General features: G+C 32.8%; 1 protein-coding gene across 1 annotated transcript in view; it reads left to right on the top strand.

Moving 5' to 3' along the window:
• Positions 1 to 17,390, top strand: part of LOC123716405 (neural cell adhesion molecule 1-like) — a 104,907-nt gene that overhangs the window by 85,660 nt on the left and 1,857 nt on the right. Inside the window, exons 6-16 of the mRNA XM_045672134.1 lie at positions 3,482 to 3,688; positions 4,497 to 4,642; positions 4,861 to 5,011; positions 5,942 to 6,072; positions 6,302 to 6,461; positions 8,287 to 8,448; positions 12,446 to 12,580; positions 12,872 to 13,075; positions 14,817 to 14,966; positions 15,454 to 15,571; positions 16,389 to 16,516. Coding sequence (XP_045528090.1) covers positions 3,482 to 3,688; positions 4,497 to 4,642; positions 4,861 to 5,011; positions 5,942 to 6,072; positions 6,302 to 6,461; positions 8,287 to 8,448; positions 12,446 to 12,580; positions 12,872 to 13,075; positions 14,817 to 14,966; positions 15,454 to 15,571; positions 16,389 to 16,516 — 1,692 coding nt within the window. The remainder of the gene's footprint in view (positions 1 to 3,481; positions 3,689 to 4,496; positions 4,643 to 4,860; positions 5,012 to 5,941; positions 6,073 to 6,301; positions 6,462 to 8,286; positions 8,449 to 12,445; positions 12,581 to 12,871; positions 13,076 to 14,816; positions 14,967 to 15,453; positions 15,572 to 16,388; positions 16,517 to 17,390) is intronic.

The raw sequence follows: 17,390 nt of genomic DNA, 5'->3' as shown, positions 1-17,390 counted from the left end.
CATTTATACAATAAATCGTGTAGATTGGCCCATACATACACATTGAATTCAACTGCTGTGAATCGTATTGGCATTGGTAACGATTAGATCATCAATCACAGTTTTCATTTCACAACGAATGCGGTGAAAACGTATTCCATAATAGTTATTGGGCCATGCTATTTTAATACTTATCTCATTACAATTAGAGCTAAATTTCTATAATATCGTTGTTATTCTAAGGGCATAAAATTAGTTAACAATTGCCTGTAGTGATTACACTGTTTCAATCAAATAAACATGCCATTTCCAATGTTCGAACGATTACAATGAAGCTTCTAATTGTTTACAACAATTACACAATACAAATTTGCTTAAATTTGAAGTTTAAACAAAATAAGCATCAACAATATAAAAAGACTAAGTAGGGAATACAATCTCGACTCGATATCGTTAATTCGAGATCTCGTGGGATTAAGAATTACAATCTCGTGAGATCTCGACATTTTCGAGATCTCGATTGTAAAACTAAAACACTTCGTGGTGGCACTGCCACTACGAAGAAGATAGAAGTAACCACGTCTACATATGCTAGGATAAAAAAAATCACTATACATTTAGATATTTAGAAGTGATTTTGGAAGCAAACCTATCGAGAGTGCTGTCTGAGAAGTGGAATCTTTTGTCAGTCGCTATGTACCCAGCAGCTGAAAATACCCTCTCAACACAGGTTGGCCTGGTGCGGTGAGCTATTATATAGAGCCACCACACTTCATATAGCTTCATCTCTCTTTTTCTTGTGAGCCGTCTGGCAATGTGAGTGCCCATGGGCGGCGTGCAGTATCACTTAACATCACGTGAGCCTTCTGTAAGTTGGCCTCCCATTACATTAAAAAAACACGTAAAGAACTTTTAGCTATTCTGACTCTCTTCTTATTACTATTGAAGAGTCGTGATGGTTCATCATTAGACATCTTTACAAAGATTTTTAAGTATAACAACGCACCGTCAGATATACGCTTGTTCCTCGAAGAGATTAACTTTTCTGATACTACTTTCTCTCGTTAATCTTTCGAGATTTCGTCATGTTATGTTTAGGGATTGATTTCGAAAAATGGCACAAGATTCCTGATCGGGATTGCATTCCCTATAACTAAGTGTATTCCATTAAATCGTATACTTTTCGGCAAAATTTTTGCCACGATAGGCGAGATTGGCATCGTTAACAAATACGACTTACAATAGAATTGAAACAAATAAATGACCTTTACAACAGTGCATACTAAAAAATAACAATGGCGCTACAACCTTTTTAGGTCTGGGCTTAGATGTCTGTATCTGTTTCATAATCATTTGAAAATTGAATAGGCAAGTAAGTGATCAGCCTTCTGTGCCTGACACATGCCGTCGATCTTTTGTGTCTAAGGCAAGTCGGTTTCTTTACGATGTTTTTCATCACCGGTCGAGCTAATGTTAAATGCGCACATAGAAAGAAAATCCATTGGTGCACAGCCGGGGATCGAACCTACGACCTCAGGAACGAGCAACGCACGCTGAAGCCACTAGGCCATCACTGCTCTATATAATATGCATACTAAAATACAACACTATAAAGCAATAAGTATTATTAGGTATATTCTAAAGTAAATAAATAAATAAGTATTATTATAAATAACGCCAGTATTCTTAAATATATTTTACAAACATAGTCGAAAACCATGAACTCGGGAAGAGTTTTTTGGTGCATCCTACTCAAGCCAAGAGTACACGTCTTTAGAATGATCAGCCATCGTTAGTGTCTTTACTAGATAGTGTAATAAATAAATAGACATTCAGTTTACGCCTGGATCTAACTCAGCCTAGAGGTCGCGCGTTTGTGACTCGGTTGTTTGCAAAAGCAAATATAATAACAGGTACTTAATAGTATTAGTATTAATTAATAGAGAATATCGTGATAATACCAGTTTGATTCATACTACACACGTTATGTGGCACCATAGGCTTATCCTGCATATAAATACAGATATATGGCGAAGATCCTTTTGAAACAGTTCAAAAAAATTCGTGAAAATAAAGTCTTAAAGGATTCTCCTTTAATCTATTCGGCTCCAGGAACGTATTACAATATCGGATGGCTTCCTAAAACAATTTTACTCAAGCTTCTGAACATGAAGTGAGGGCTGGCGTTTTAAATTTCAATAGGCAACGCTCCGCTGCATCTGGCGCATCACAATGTGAAGTAACTGAAATTAGGATCTGCTCGTCGATTTTTCTATTAGTTTCGAACTCCGATGACATTATATTTTCGTATCGCTAAGGTAGTGTCATAGTTAACTGTTTCAAATTTACTACAGGTTTTGAATAGTTTTCATACATTATATACGGACGTCGTTAAGGCTGTGATACGAATAGCAATGTACTACACTCTACTAGTATTAGTTCTATCTTCTCCATATCTATTTTTATTAAAGCACGGATCAATTAAAATTATATATGTTATATATAATCTAACTTATCTAATGTAATACTTTTTTTTCTCTTACAGTGGTTGCCTGGAAGAGATCGCTCGAAAGCGACAAGGCCGCCAGTTGTCCTCCTTTCATTTAATTATGTTCAATTTTTATATTGTAATAATTCAGTGAAAATAAGTATTCAGTGTTCAGTAATATATAACATTGATATTTAAGCATATATAAGGTTTTTGAGTCTATGTTCTAAAATAGTTCCTTTGTGAAGTCTCCATACGTATTCATCGACATCACTTGTGTCTGCCACCCTTTGATATACGTCGTATTTGCAGAGGACCCAATGGAGTCTTTATAGAAACATTTGGAGAGATATTCCATTCCAATGAGTTCATTGAAAAGTCCGCAGTATGGCAGGCTGGCGAAGCGCCAGGTCTGCACCGCACAGATTATCTTTGCCCGTGTGCCTACCGATTGTAATGATGCAGTGGGCCAAACATACACTCTATAAAATTTCCTGCGATATCGCTATTGTTTATATTCATGCTTTATTTTTGCATTTAAGTCGTCTACCATTTTTTTCTATATCCATAAATTCACGTAATTTATAATTTCATACCATAATCCCTAATATTATGATAATGTAATAGTACTGTGTTTCATCAAGAGTCATTATGGTACATAGTAAAGATTTTAATTTTTTTAGCACAAATCCAATCGGAAGCAACAAATTTGTCTAAGTTCTAAATTGAAAACAATAATAGAGTCTATTTTTTATCGTAAACGAATACCGGCTATTTATATATCTGTTTATACCCTGTGGTTTATAATAACTTGGCCGCAGCGCGATGTTACGTTTCCCTAGCCTTCCACAAAAACACGCAACTTTCAATTTACAGGCAAATAATTTTACAAGCAATTAAATCAAATTCTGCATTCCCTTTTTGTAGTGAAACTATAATGATTTATAAGTATTATTAACTAAATATTATATTTAAATTAAGTTATTTAAATTCAAATGCTAAAATATTCAACAGGTCGCCCCGAGCCTGTAGTTACGTGGCTGGTAAATGGCAAGCCAGATCTAAGATACATTGGAGTGAAGACAGACACACACGTGATAGTTAACCGTTTTGAAGCCCAACAACTAACTAGGGACAGTCTCAATACGACCTACAAGTGTCGAGCTATGAACACTAACCTTGTACGGCCGCAAGAAAAATCAGTGCGGTTAGAAATGAACTGTAAGAACTGCCTAATTAAGTTATGCCAAAGTAGTCGAAGCTTATTTTATTTAAACAAGCTTTTGCATGTGATAAGTGTAAACATAGATATAAAATTTATTACTAACGAAACGCACACACATTATAATACTAATAAAATTAATGAAAAATAACATTGTTTTTACTTTTAAAGAATAAGGTGCGTTTTAAGTGTGTAATGCGTGTGTGTTGTTGTTGTAACTGGCCCTGGCTCAGCATTATGTTAAGGAGCAGATTGTTCCACAGCGATGGTCATTCTGCCAGAGACCACAACAGATAGTTTGAGCCTCAGTCGCAAAAAAAATATGTTATAATAATAATTATTAGTAGAATAAATAATAATAGTAAAAATTTGCCGTGTAACTAAAGAAGTCTTACAAAAAAAACGTCACAAATATGAAGAAATGAATCTTACCACGTAAGATTGATTGCGATTGCTATATTTTTTTACGAAACTAGGTCTTATTGTTTTGTAACAGTTCTGGTATGTTAAATGAAGGTAATATATTTTCTTGTATATTTAAAGTTTCTTAAACTTTATTATGTTTTAATTACTTCTGTCATTTGTTATTTATAATAACCTGTATTACGGTTGAGCCATAGCACATTTCATACATAAAAATTTAGCCTAATTGTATTGTATAGGTATGGTAAAATTATCTTCTTATTAAATTTTGGACCAGGGAATAATTTATTTGACTGTTATATCGATTTAAAACATCAAATTAATCGAGAAATATTTAATTCTTATACTTCGGAAGAATTCCTTAGGATTTACGATATTTTTCAGTGGCTCCTCTATCTGTGTCTCTACTGAATCGGCCACAGCAGTTGCTGGCTGGCTCTGCAGTTACACTTCAGTGCGTCTCAGAAGGAAGTAGACCACCAGCTGTTATCACGTGGTACAAGGATAACAGAATCTTTGAGAAAGAGAGGGTGAGAGAGTATTATTACTATGCTACTTATTTTCTTCTTTCGCTACTCACGTGTAAAGTTATTATAAGTTATTTTACATCTGTAAGACCGTGTTACAGAAACTGAAATGATTTTAACTCGAACTGATTTCAGCCGAAGACACTATACAGTACACGCCAGCTAGATCATCAGAAAGTTGGTGTTAAAGTCTTGATTACTTGTTTTATTATTATTCTTAGATTGCTGAACGAGCTAACGAAACGTGGTCAGTTAGTTCCCTGGTCTTCCATCCGGCGCCGAGTGACAATGGAGTCGTGGTAAAATGTTTAGCTACAAACCCAACACTTCCCGCAAAGGCAATTGAAGATCAATTTGAATTAAACGTTGTATGTAAGTACAAAAAAAATGAAATTTTGTTACTGGTAGTACGATAATGTGGATAAGTAGCCATAGTATTTTTTTAAGGCACGTAACCATTCAATATATACAAATATTTGAAAATGTGCTAAGGCACTTTGAATTTTAAGACTGATTATCAGAAATAGTTTATTTTATTTACTTTACCGTAATTTGATGATAAAATTTTGATCGAAATGATTGTTTATGCTCAAGGACAGGTCGCTACTTTCAGGTTTTAATAATTAAATTTCTTATCGTACCGTGTATTTTAAAAAGTTGTATTTTCTTTTATTATTAATTAATTAATTATTCATTATATAGTTTACAAATGAAGTAAAATCCTTTTCTGTAAAATGTGCTAGCTGACTTAAGGTTCTTCTAGTCCCAGGTAACAGGTTGTGATAGAGGAACCATATATCGATTTATCTCTAAATATATATATTTCTCGTGTCACAATGTTCGTTACCATACTCCTCCGAAACGGCTCGACCGATGCCTATGAATTTTTTATGCATATTCAGTAAGTTGAATTGGCTACTATCTTTCAAACCCCTAAGTGAATATAAGATATTTTTATTTTTTGATTAAAAAAATATATAATATACAAAAATACATACAACCCTTAATTGTCACCCCTCTACGATCAACCCCTATTTTTATTATAGTAGATAGGTTATTTTTATTGAAATCTCGTTTTGCCTACATATTATTTATATTAGATAAATAATATGTAGTCAAAACGAGATTTGCCGGGTAAGCTAGTATAAAATAGTGTTTAATATCTATTAATGTTTACATAAAAAAAACTATATAAATGATGTAGCTTGTGCTTATTTATTTTATATTTTATTATATGATACAAAAATTATATTCAGAATGTAATAAGACCAGACCAGTAATAATCACTTCATCATCTTCCAGATAGTCCTTTGGTGACGTTGACTTTGGGCAGCACTCTAAACCCTAATGATATAAAAGAGGATGATGATGTCTACTTCGAATGTAACGTACGAGCTAATCCAAAGGAATATAAGATATCATGGTACCATAATGTAAGTATATCTTTCAACAAGCAGTGTAAGAATAGAAATCCTAGAAATATTTTAATTTAAAAGTCAATGTTAGTATAATCAGACGGGATTGATGGATGGATGGATGTGCCATATGTAATAGAAAGAGTTTCCGCAATCATTGGAATCTAAGCATATTAAAAGAATAAAATTGCTGCAAAGTATATTTAGTGTTTAGTAAATTTTTTCCTTAACACCGTAAATATTGCAGGGCAGCCCCGTAATACAGAATATGAGGTCCGGTATTATTCTCAGTAGTCGATCGTTAGTCTTACAAAAGCTTACTCGACAAGAGGCAGGACTGTACACATGCAAGGCGACCAATGCAAGGGGCGAAACAACCAGCAAGGCAGTCAGATTAAGGGTGCAATGTAAGTGTAGTGGTATTGAATTACACTTAAATTTTATGATTTATAGTCCAGACTTATTGGCCACAAGTTCACTCCCAATTTCACACCAATCATACTCAGATAAGACAACGTTAATGTGTTTTTTTGGCTACGGTTATTATGTATTTTAAGAAAAATGACTGAGATTACCAGTCTTAGGAGATAAATAATAATACCAATAAATAATACAGTTGTGTATTTCAGACTTCTTATCTGATTTACATTTTACCCATCAAATCAATATAGTGATACAAACACGGATAACAAAATAGATAAAAAAATATTAATTGTTTTGATATAACTTGTAATCTAATACCTACCTACTGTAATTACACGATAAGTTATAATATTATATTCGTGTAAGAAAAATTAAAAAAAAACCACAATAATTATTTAAAATAATAACATTTGTATTTAAATTTGAATCTTTTTCATTAATTAATTTTAGATAATATGCCATATGAATTGATTAATGTATGTTAAGAAAATTGTAAATACTGTATATTTATTTGATATGTTATGTTTATATAACTTGTATAGACTTTGAGCTTAAGTATTTGTATTATTTAAATCCCTTTTATTTATCATTAAAATGGTATTTTGGCGAAATTGGTATCTTTAAGGATATCACATTGAATGATCTTTTTTTAATAGTATCTGCACAATGACAAAATTTAAAATTACTATCTAGCCTAACTTAAGACAAGTATTTTAAAACTAACTTAAATTGACTAAAAAGGATTTTTATCATAAGAAATTTAAGGGGGAGACACTTTGTTCTTGTGTTCTATTTTTCACGATTTTGCGTTCCTAGATATTAATTTTTAAATTATCAATGTAAATCCTGAACGTGAAACCATAACCCTTTATGGTCCCTACCAGCAATTGCTGTGTATAATTAAAGTTGGTTGTTTCGGAGGCTATTTATCAAAGGTCCATAATTTTGAGTTACTACTGTTAAATGTATGCCTTGGCTTATTTACATAACCTCACATCGGATACAACATAACAATAAAATGTCACTAGGTATGAATTACGGAGTAATAAATACTCATGTCTGCGTGTATATATTCAAATGATTCTGGTCGGATCGACGAGTCGTTTCCTTCCTCTAGCAATTACGCCAGAGGAAGCTTGCTTCCAATAAATCATCAAAATTATTGCCTAATATTAGGGCAATTGTCCGGGAACTAGCAATCTGTTGTTTTGTGGGTACACTTTAATACATAGTGCTTTGTTCTAGTTCGCCCGACCGGAATAAATTTCCTTTCAAATCCCGTTTTGTGTCATGTTGCGGGTGCAGGTAATGTGCGTATAATGTTCTTGTGTGGGTTTCAGCGCTAAATGGATATTAAATACGTACACGTGAATAAAAATACACCTCAGTATTCAGCACAATACAATTCAACAGCTCCTGCGTTATTACGCATTTCAATTTTCACTTAATACTTATCATTGTTCATTTGGTTAATACGGTAAACAATAAATATTTTAAAATGTTTTTTAAAGCGTGATAATGAAATCAATCTAATGAAAGTCTTTACTAAAATCACTGTCCATGCCAACATAAACACAATTCAACAAAAAACAAGCTTTTATCAATTAAGATCATATCATATCATTAGATTTGTTTGTATTATAGGTAAATTAAAATTCACCGCATAATCGATCTTTAAATTTGTTGACTTTTGCAAAGAATTTGTATTGTTACCGTATCTTATTTTCAGTTTTCCGTAAATTGCTTTTGAAGTCAGTTAAAATGTAAATTGTCATTAACTCTAGGTTATGTAAGTATAATTTGTTTAAGATGCACCTGTGTGCGGTATGGCCTCACCCCAAGTGATTGGCGCTGCACTTGACGAGTCGTTGCATGTGCAGTGCTCAGTGCACGCGGATCCTGCTGACATCACGTTTTTGTGGCAGTTCAATAACAGTGGAGAGAGCTTTAACGTATCACCTGCGAGATATGGTAAGAAATAACTTATCAATCTTTAGAAGTTCCCTGTAAATTCAATTAATTTAACCAACAACGGGCGATTGTCAAACAGTAATACAACGTAAAAAGTCTTATTTTTGTCTTTCTGACTGAGTACGAAAAGAGATGTTTTTAAACGATGCAATATGATAAGTTTGAATGAAAGCAGTGTCTAATGGACATGTATTGTCAAGAACATTTAAACTAATAATTAAAAATAACACACTGTCATTATAAAGGCTTACCCTCGCTACAAATATAAACGTATTTAAAAAAAATATAAGTAATAAAATATTCTTATGAGTAATTCTTTTCAATTGTACATGTTCAATAAAATATAGTGGACGCATTCGATATATATATATATATATATATATATTTTAAACACTTCTAAAACTGAAGCTAATGCCTGATTAATTGTAGAAGCTATATCAAGCGATTATAGGTTTTGATTTGGAAACGTTGACAAAAAGAAGCCTGACCATCGCTTGTTTTTCTCAAATCAGTGCCGGCATGCTGTAATTTCTAATATGATGTCAATCTTAATCTGTTTGTATGCAAAATCGATCTTTTTAATCGTAGCCTTGAAGCCGTTTAAGATCACGCGGTTCTTTATTAAAGTTGGGATGTTGTCTGTATCTTTCTACTAAGACACCTGACTTTATTACCCACAATAGTAGAAACATTGAATATCCCAACTAATAAATTATCGCTCGGGATCTCTAATCATCGACGCTACAAAGATCGAAATTACATTAAGTAGATATTGTATAAACAATGACGTGCAATTTCGATTTAACTGATAAATTCTATAAACATTGGATATTTAATTTAATGTAAATATTTACAAATCAATACTGGACCAAAATAATAATGTAAATTTTGGTGGAAAACCCCACTGACAACCAAATAAATTACTTAAAAGAATTAAATAAAGTTATTTTTCTAAGGTATCGTAGCATATAAAACCTGTTGATAACCTGTTCTATATTCTGTTTTAAAAATACCTGTTGTATAGTTATAATCTATGACTAATAATGTAAATAATTCAGACAAGCAAGCAGGTAAATTATTGAAAAAATAGAACAGCTGATAGATAAGACTGATATCCTAATCAGGAATATTTCACGAAAAATTATCGATAAAGGGAGATAATATATATAACTGTCGAGTCATAATTGCTTGCAAAAATCTAAATATAAATTATAGATGTAGGTAACTTAAGGTACAATTATGACTCATGAAGGTCAATAAAAAATGGTTTTTAAATGTACATTTACTAGCAGTTCCCTACAAAATTTTTACTAGTACCTGCAACCATTACATCATGCTCCTTCCCTTTCCCTTCCTCGTCCATATTTGTGGGAAGGTAGGTGAGTCGAGGCAGAACAATTAATAGACATATCGTATACGCACCGATCCACAAGTAGCACCTGTTCACGAGTACGACGCATGGTCAGCCATCGGCCCCCTTGTCATATTGCGATGTCAAAGGAGAGAGACATCCCATCCACATCAAAGGAAAGAAACATTCGTTATTTGAGTAGACTCGATGTTGGCCATCGCCCCCGAGTCGTTATTTTTCTGATTACATCGTTTATTAGTTTGTGAATTGATCGGCTTTCTTTTAACACTTGTACCTAGGTACCTAATTAAAACATCTTCCGACTAAAGTCTTTAAAAGTCGACTTTCGGAAAAAAATTATCATTCAATAAATGATTATTTGCGTGAGACACTATGTTGATATAAATTTAATAAAATTTGATATGATATGTACGATACAAATAATAGAAGAATTGACCAATTCATATGACTAATGTACAATGTAAAACTTATTTAAAAACTAATTTGCGTGCTATTGTGTGTGACAGAATATGCGAACTTACTATTGTACCACCTTTTTTACCATATTCATGCAATAAATTATTATTATTAGGCATAAAAAACTTTGCTTTGGAAATATTTACTTGTTTTCTGCAAACTTGTAGTTGCCGGTATTATAGTTATGGAAGCTACTATTATGTTTTAAGCACATATTAAATATTTTCATAATGCTGTTTATTTGCTAAAGTTAACTTGTACAATTCTTATGGATTAACTCTCGTGGCTATAACTCAGATCGCTCAAATAGCCCGCTTCTGTACCACAAATATCGATTTGACATCAGCCGCATTACCCCACAAATAAACACCATAAGACAATTCTATGAATCTAATTTTAATAGACGAGTTTTGCTACATTCTCGTATGATCACGTATTTTTTTCACAGCAGATACATTTTGAGAGACTTTCTATATGTACATCGATATTTTGATATAACGGGCAGAAGTCTGGGCTGATGTTAAGTCATAGGTCTGGACACTGAAATTTACAAAAGGCTCTCTAGGATGCCGGCCTCTTAAGATTTCTCACTGTTTTCTCTCTATACGCCTCTAAGATTTAAGACCCTAAGTCAAAGATGATTTTTGGCATCCTAAAATAATACTAAAGAATACGTTCTTATTAACAAAGCCTATTTTCTCATATTTATTTCAATGTCTTAGTTTGTCTTTTACATTAAATATTAAAAACAAGAAAATAAATAGTTTAGATTTTACAATTTTATATCAACATAGAACGTGGAAGATATTTAAATAATTTTGATTATAGATTACTACGAAAGATGATTAGTTAACGACTGAAAACAATCAGTTATCTATTTTAGCTTCCAAACAGATTTAATTATTTAGTCACAAACACAAACATAAAATATATTACTATATACTTAACATAATACGCATGTACATATATTAGAAGTATTCACTAAACATTCAGCGTAAATTAAATAAACATTTATAGACGAAAAATCAATGACTTTTAATAACTATTACTATTTTTACGAGATTTATGTTGAATATTACTTTTTAAAGCCTGCTGTGTTATAATGGATTCCTCGGGCTACTTGAGAATTTTACACTCGTACGGTGAAGGAAATCATCTTGAGGAATACGTGCCTTAGACCCAAAAATCGATGGCATGTGCGAAGTAGAGAGGGCTGATTACCTAGTTGCTTATTAAAAAATTAGAATATAATTAATAAGTAGCAAAGATACAATCTGCCACTGTTTATAAATGAAAAGGTAATCTTATTTTTTGGATGTCAGTACATAATAGTAATAAATAGTTAAAAGTGACTATGGCGACTCAACTATAAGATATAAATGAAGAATTTATGTACAATTTTCCCGGTATTATCTGTTGATATAACAACCGCGCACGAAATATGTTTTTTCTTATATTATTATAATATATTATTTACAGACACACACACATATATATATTTAAGCCTTCGCTAATAGTTGCAAAATTCTATAATGCCTAGGTTATGGGTATTGGGTTGATTCCGCCTGCTTTCATCATCGTACGAGTTCCTCTTCCGATTCACTAAACATTATCTTCCTTTATTTTGCTAACTAGGGAACTGTGGCATCCTGGTGGAGGTCTTCCTGGGGAGATTCGAGCTCAATTTTTAAAAAACAGAGCATACACCTTCCCCATAGGCTGATAACGCACCATGGGCGTCCATGGGCTACGATAACTGCCCTATATGAGCTTCCCGTATGCTCGAAAAAAAATTGTAATAATAGATAAGAAGATTTAGTTCATATCGTCGTATCGCAGAAAATATACAATGTCTTTATTATAAAAATATACAATGGCTTCTGCGTGCGACTCTCACCCTTGAGGTCGTAAGTTCGAACCCGGCTGTGCACCAATGGACTTCTATATACACATTAAACATTCGCTCGAACGGTGGAGGAAAACATCGTGAGGAAACTGAATTGCCTTAGACCCGCAAAGTCGACGGCGTGTTTCAGGCACAGAAGGCAGATCACCCACTTGCCTATTAGATTGACAAATGATGACGAAACAAATACAGAAAACGAAAGCCCAGACCTAAAAAGGTTGTAGCACCCTTGATATATTTTAAAAGTTTTATATTCATAATAGGTACATTAAATGGAAGCACAAGTGAGTTACGATATACTCCAGCAAGTGAGCGGGACTATGGAGCCCTTACATGCAGAGGGACAAACGCGGTCGGAAGACAACTTCAGCCTTGTATTTTCCAAATAGTGCCAGCTGGTACGTATCTTCTATTAGTCTCATGAGTTGAAGGAAAATATTTTAAGGAAAGCGCATCGAATATCTTAGATGAATTCTACCCAAGGCTATTCTGTTTCATGTGAGTTGGTCGGAATCGTTCGAAGAAAATTTGAAAATAGTGTTAAATGTTTATTGATTAAAATAATATTTGAATAAATCATAATGTCCTACGGGTTTTGTGAAATTAAACATAGCAATATACATATATATTATTTTTAATAAATACAGTAGGTATAATATGTTTTTAATACATAACAATTCTGACACCAGCTCGTCCAGCTCCGCCTCGAAACTGTACAATAATCACGGGAAATGACTCAAGTTGGGAGGAATTTCATAGAAAAGACATCATTGTCTACGTAGCTGTACGATGTGTGACCGGGTACGATGGTGGACTACCCCAACTCTTGATTCTTGAAGCCTTTGATTCGATTACTGGAGTAACGAAGTTTAACGTTACAGCTAATGAAACTGGTATGTTTTATTTATATAACAGGTGGGAACATGACCTTCGCCTGATGTTATTTACCACCAAACTTCTACAATAATAGTAATATGTCATTCATTCATTTTAATAATTGATAAATTATTGTTGGACTTAAAACATTTTTTAATGATTTGGAAATTATTTATACTTTCAAAATATAATCAACAGGTTATTCTAGTATAATAATTTTAAAGGAAATAGAAAAGATAACAAACACAATTTGATTTTCCTCAAAAATATTTTTTTCAACATCGAGGACATTTTTCCTCAACAACTTTTTTTTATTAACTATCAAGCAATATGATACTATAGGTATGATGTTTTAAATCATATTAATTTTAGAATCATAAAGCACTTCGAGTAGTAACTCATTATCTGTACATATTTTATTAAACAGGATGTATATGTTTTCAAACCAGTATTTTCGTATATTTGCATCCAATTTAGACTAGACTATGTATGTCTGGAGTTCGTATTAATAAATGTTACGCGGGTCTTATTATTATTATAACATTCCTAATTTATGGTGGAACAGTTATTACACAAATGTTTAAAATGTAGTAGTGTGAGACCTACACATGAAATTCTCTAAATCCTCTAGTAACTCTTTTTACTTATAGGAATATTTGTAATCTCTACGGCATAAACGCCTTTGTTATTATGTTCTGATATAACACTTTCTCGGACTCACTTCTTGTCAGAAGTTGTTTCCTTTCCTAAATTATCTTCCTCGTTTTCCGATATCCACACCGTTTTTGTACTATTACAGTTTTGCTGTTGGATGTCTTTTCTCGTGCACAGTATGATGTTCTTTGGTTTCGTCCAATTTGTGTTCGGGTTTGTACTGGAGTCAACATTCGAGGCTTTGTTGATGAAGTTTTTTCCATAGTAGATTATTAACTGTGTATCTTGGGCATCTTTTGAGCGTAACCCCTATCTCAGCCATCAATAGTATATGATCGCTTCAGTCAGCAGCGGGGTATGTCCTGGTATTATTTGTAGTGATCGTGCTTACGATTGCAATTATATCTATTACGATATTTACTGAGTTTTCAGTGCAAAATTGCATCCATATATCCACACACATCTCACATTTTTTCCTCCTAGTCCATACATTCCAAAAACCTCTCTTAGATGGCCTGTCTTTTCGATTCAACCTTTGCAATCAAGTCACTCATCAAACGTATAATCTTTATCCGGAGTAGAAGTCCTGGATCTCCTTGTGTGTTGGATTTTAATTCATTTAGACTAGATTTATATGATGAGGTTTTCTATTAACTTTCAGTCATTATCAGATCGCTTATGGGGTTAAATCTGATAAAACTGATTTATTCATAAAGGGTGTTACACTGATATCAACCGGACTCCTGCATTCATGTTTTGTACCGAAGTTGTATATAGTATGACATGATGAAATAGAGTAGAACTCTGAACCTCTCCTGTGTGTTTAGTTGACTGTTCGAGTATGATCCCTGGTTCAAGTATTCCCCTGACATTCCATGTTCCAATCCTAATCGTTTTACGAAGGTGTGGGTTCTTAACTGTAGCTTGTGCAGATTGAGTCGTTGAGCTGTTATCATCAGTAGTATGATGTGAACACTGAGCCTTATGTGTCGCTCCAGTGAGTAGCATATTTCACAGCATGCCACCTAAACTCTATGGCTACAGCTATGGTACGACTCGAATGATAAAAAGGAAAGACGATTTACATGAGTTCCATAAGAACAGATGGGGTGGCTGTTTTCCTGATGCCTGCAGCAGTACTATGGTCCAGTGGAAGTTCCCTTCGGTTAACGGTACACTCGCAAAACGATAAAGGCACTTCAGAACGAGTGATTTTGCAGGCCCTTTCCTATCAAGACCCAGAAAGGAGAACAGGTAATGCTACAGGGCCGGTGTGTGATTGGTTGAAATATAGCATAGATTATATAACTTTATTTATTTTACATTCACGCATACTAGGTCCAAATAAAATGAAACCAATAAATATTTTATTTAGAAAATATTGTAAACATTGAACTTGTTTCTGGTATTTTATGCAAATAAAAATCGAGCAGATGCTTCCACTATAATGTTTCATACAATTAGTGTTTACAAATTTCAATAAATAAAATTGATACCACGCTTTACATGTTTCTTTTTAAATTGAAACAAACAGCGTAGTAAACGTATATTGTTAATTATACTTTGAAAAATAATGCTTGTTTATTTTGCCACTATTATCGTATTTAGTTTAATATCTATAGGGTATTTCCTGTTTTACGGTTGTATAAGAACGTTTTTCATCAACACGTCTATAAAAGCACTTTAGTAATAATGAAAAATGTTTTTAATTTTAGTTATTAGTAACCTGAATTTTGTATAGATGGAATTCAAAGTACAATGGCTGGGGTGACACGCGGTGCTTTTTTGGCAATCGTTATCGCAGTACTGTGCTGCTCAAGCGTTGCCGTACTTGCTGGATATTTTCTTAGGAAACGAAGGTTTGTTTCAAAGCAATGTACAGACATTTAGCCTCTTTCTATATCTTATAACCTTTCCTATACTTATTTTAAAGTAAGTCTTGTTTATTTAGATACAATATACTTTTACTACCCATTGTATGTGATGCATATACGTAAACTTGTCGTACACATACAAAGTCATGACCAGTATTTCTAAATATCGTTATGATATTTCACAGCGTAGTTATTGTTTGTGGTGTGCTTGTATAAAGGTATTTAAAAAAAATGTTATTTCACTTTATTTGACATTATGATAACCCATTTATTGTATGTTTCATTTACACCTTGCTATGCTAGGGAACACAGTACATATTGAGAACAAATAAATTACCAACGGAAAACTCACCCAAAATTGGCGAAATGAGACTTGTATGAATACTACAGTTACACATACAAAATACACTTACTACAAATAAGGATTACACTTTTATAAAACAAGTAGACTTTAAACTCTAATTAAAAATTCTGTGTACTAGTTAAAAGATCTCGAAAAATCTAGAATTTTTTATATACATCATTCCAATAAATAATTTTAGAAAAAAGCGTTATAAGTTAGCCAAAGCTCGGTGTCAGGTTCTTAATTATATTTCAAACATGAAGTCAAAAATCACACATTAATAAGTTTAAAACATGTTAGGTATCATTACTTTGTATATATTTTTTAAGTCTGTGATCTAAATCACAACATTTTATCACTTTTTTTCTTCTTTACTGTTGTATGTAAAGGATGTAAAGGACAACAATCTTAATATAGAGATTCATTTCTTGTACTCTTAATATTTTGTATTGCTTACAGAAGCGGCACTGTCACAAAACAACAAACGCCAGAGCTTCAACTAAATGCAGCGGATGGACAATACGTTGTAGCTTACACATTGAAGCCATCCAGACATACACAGCCAGACATTTTAAATCCACCACCAGGTACAACCTAGGTCCCGAGTAATCTTGACACTATGAATAATTTAACGATTTTGGATCTTCAAATATCATCCTATCTTATCATTTGACCAATAACAAGAAAAACGTCTGGCTATCGTCTTTTATTTGTATATTTTATCGCTGCTTTAGTTGCCATGTGGAAAGTAATATTTATGTTAGAAATTAAAAATGAAATTAGAAAATAGTATTCAAATTCGTGAAATCCGTCGTACAAATGTTATCTTTTGTTACACCTAGATTTGGATCGCGTATTTTTATTAAGTTAAGAAGTTCTTCCTTTCTTGGTGAATTCTTTAAAGTCTTCGCAGTGAGGCTATGGAATTCACTTCCTGTCTCTAATCGCTAAGCTCCTTCTCTACCTTCCTTTAAATGTCTACAGTTCAAACATTATCTGTCCACATCTGTGAAATTGATGTGAAATCGTCGACTTTTTCTTTTTGTGTCCTTTTTTTAAATATTGTCCTGTTCACCTTTTACTTTTAAATGCTTTCTTTTGTTCCATTAGTTTTGTCTTAGTAACTACGTATATGTCTAATGTATTTTCTCACAGTGGTTATCTGGAAGTGATCGTTCGAAAGCGATAAGGCTGCCACTTGCCCCCCTTTTCATTCATTCATGTCAACTTTATTATATTTCTGTATGTAACGTAGTGTTAATAATTAAATAAATAGCCTAATATTTTAATTGTATTACCGTTTTAAATACGCCATTATATTTCTTAAATTATCATTAGCATCTAATGTATTAAAAATATATAGAACCTTAACGGTTTTAAAATCAATAAACATCTTCTTTGGGAAATATCAAAATACTTTATTTGACAGTAAGCCGGAAAGCACTTTATACGAATCTTAGT

The sequence above is a fragment of the Pieris brassicae genome, chromosome 11, assembly GCF_905147105.1.
Source record: "Pieris brassicae chromosome 11, ilPieBrab1.1, whole genome shotgun sequence".
Lineage (NCBI taxonomy): Eukaryota > Metazoa > Arthropoda > Insecta > Lepidoptera > Pieridae > Pieris > Pieris brassicae.
The sequence above is the reverse complement of the archived record's forward strand: the minus strand, read 5'-3'. Positions and strand labels throughout refer to the sequence as shown.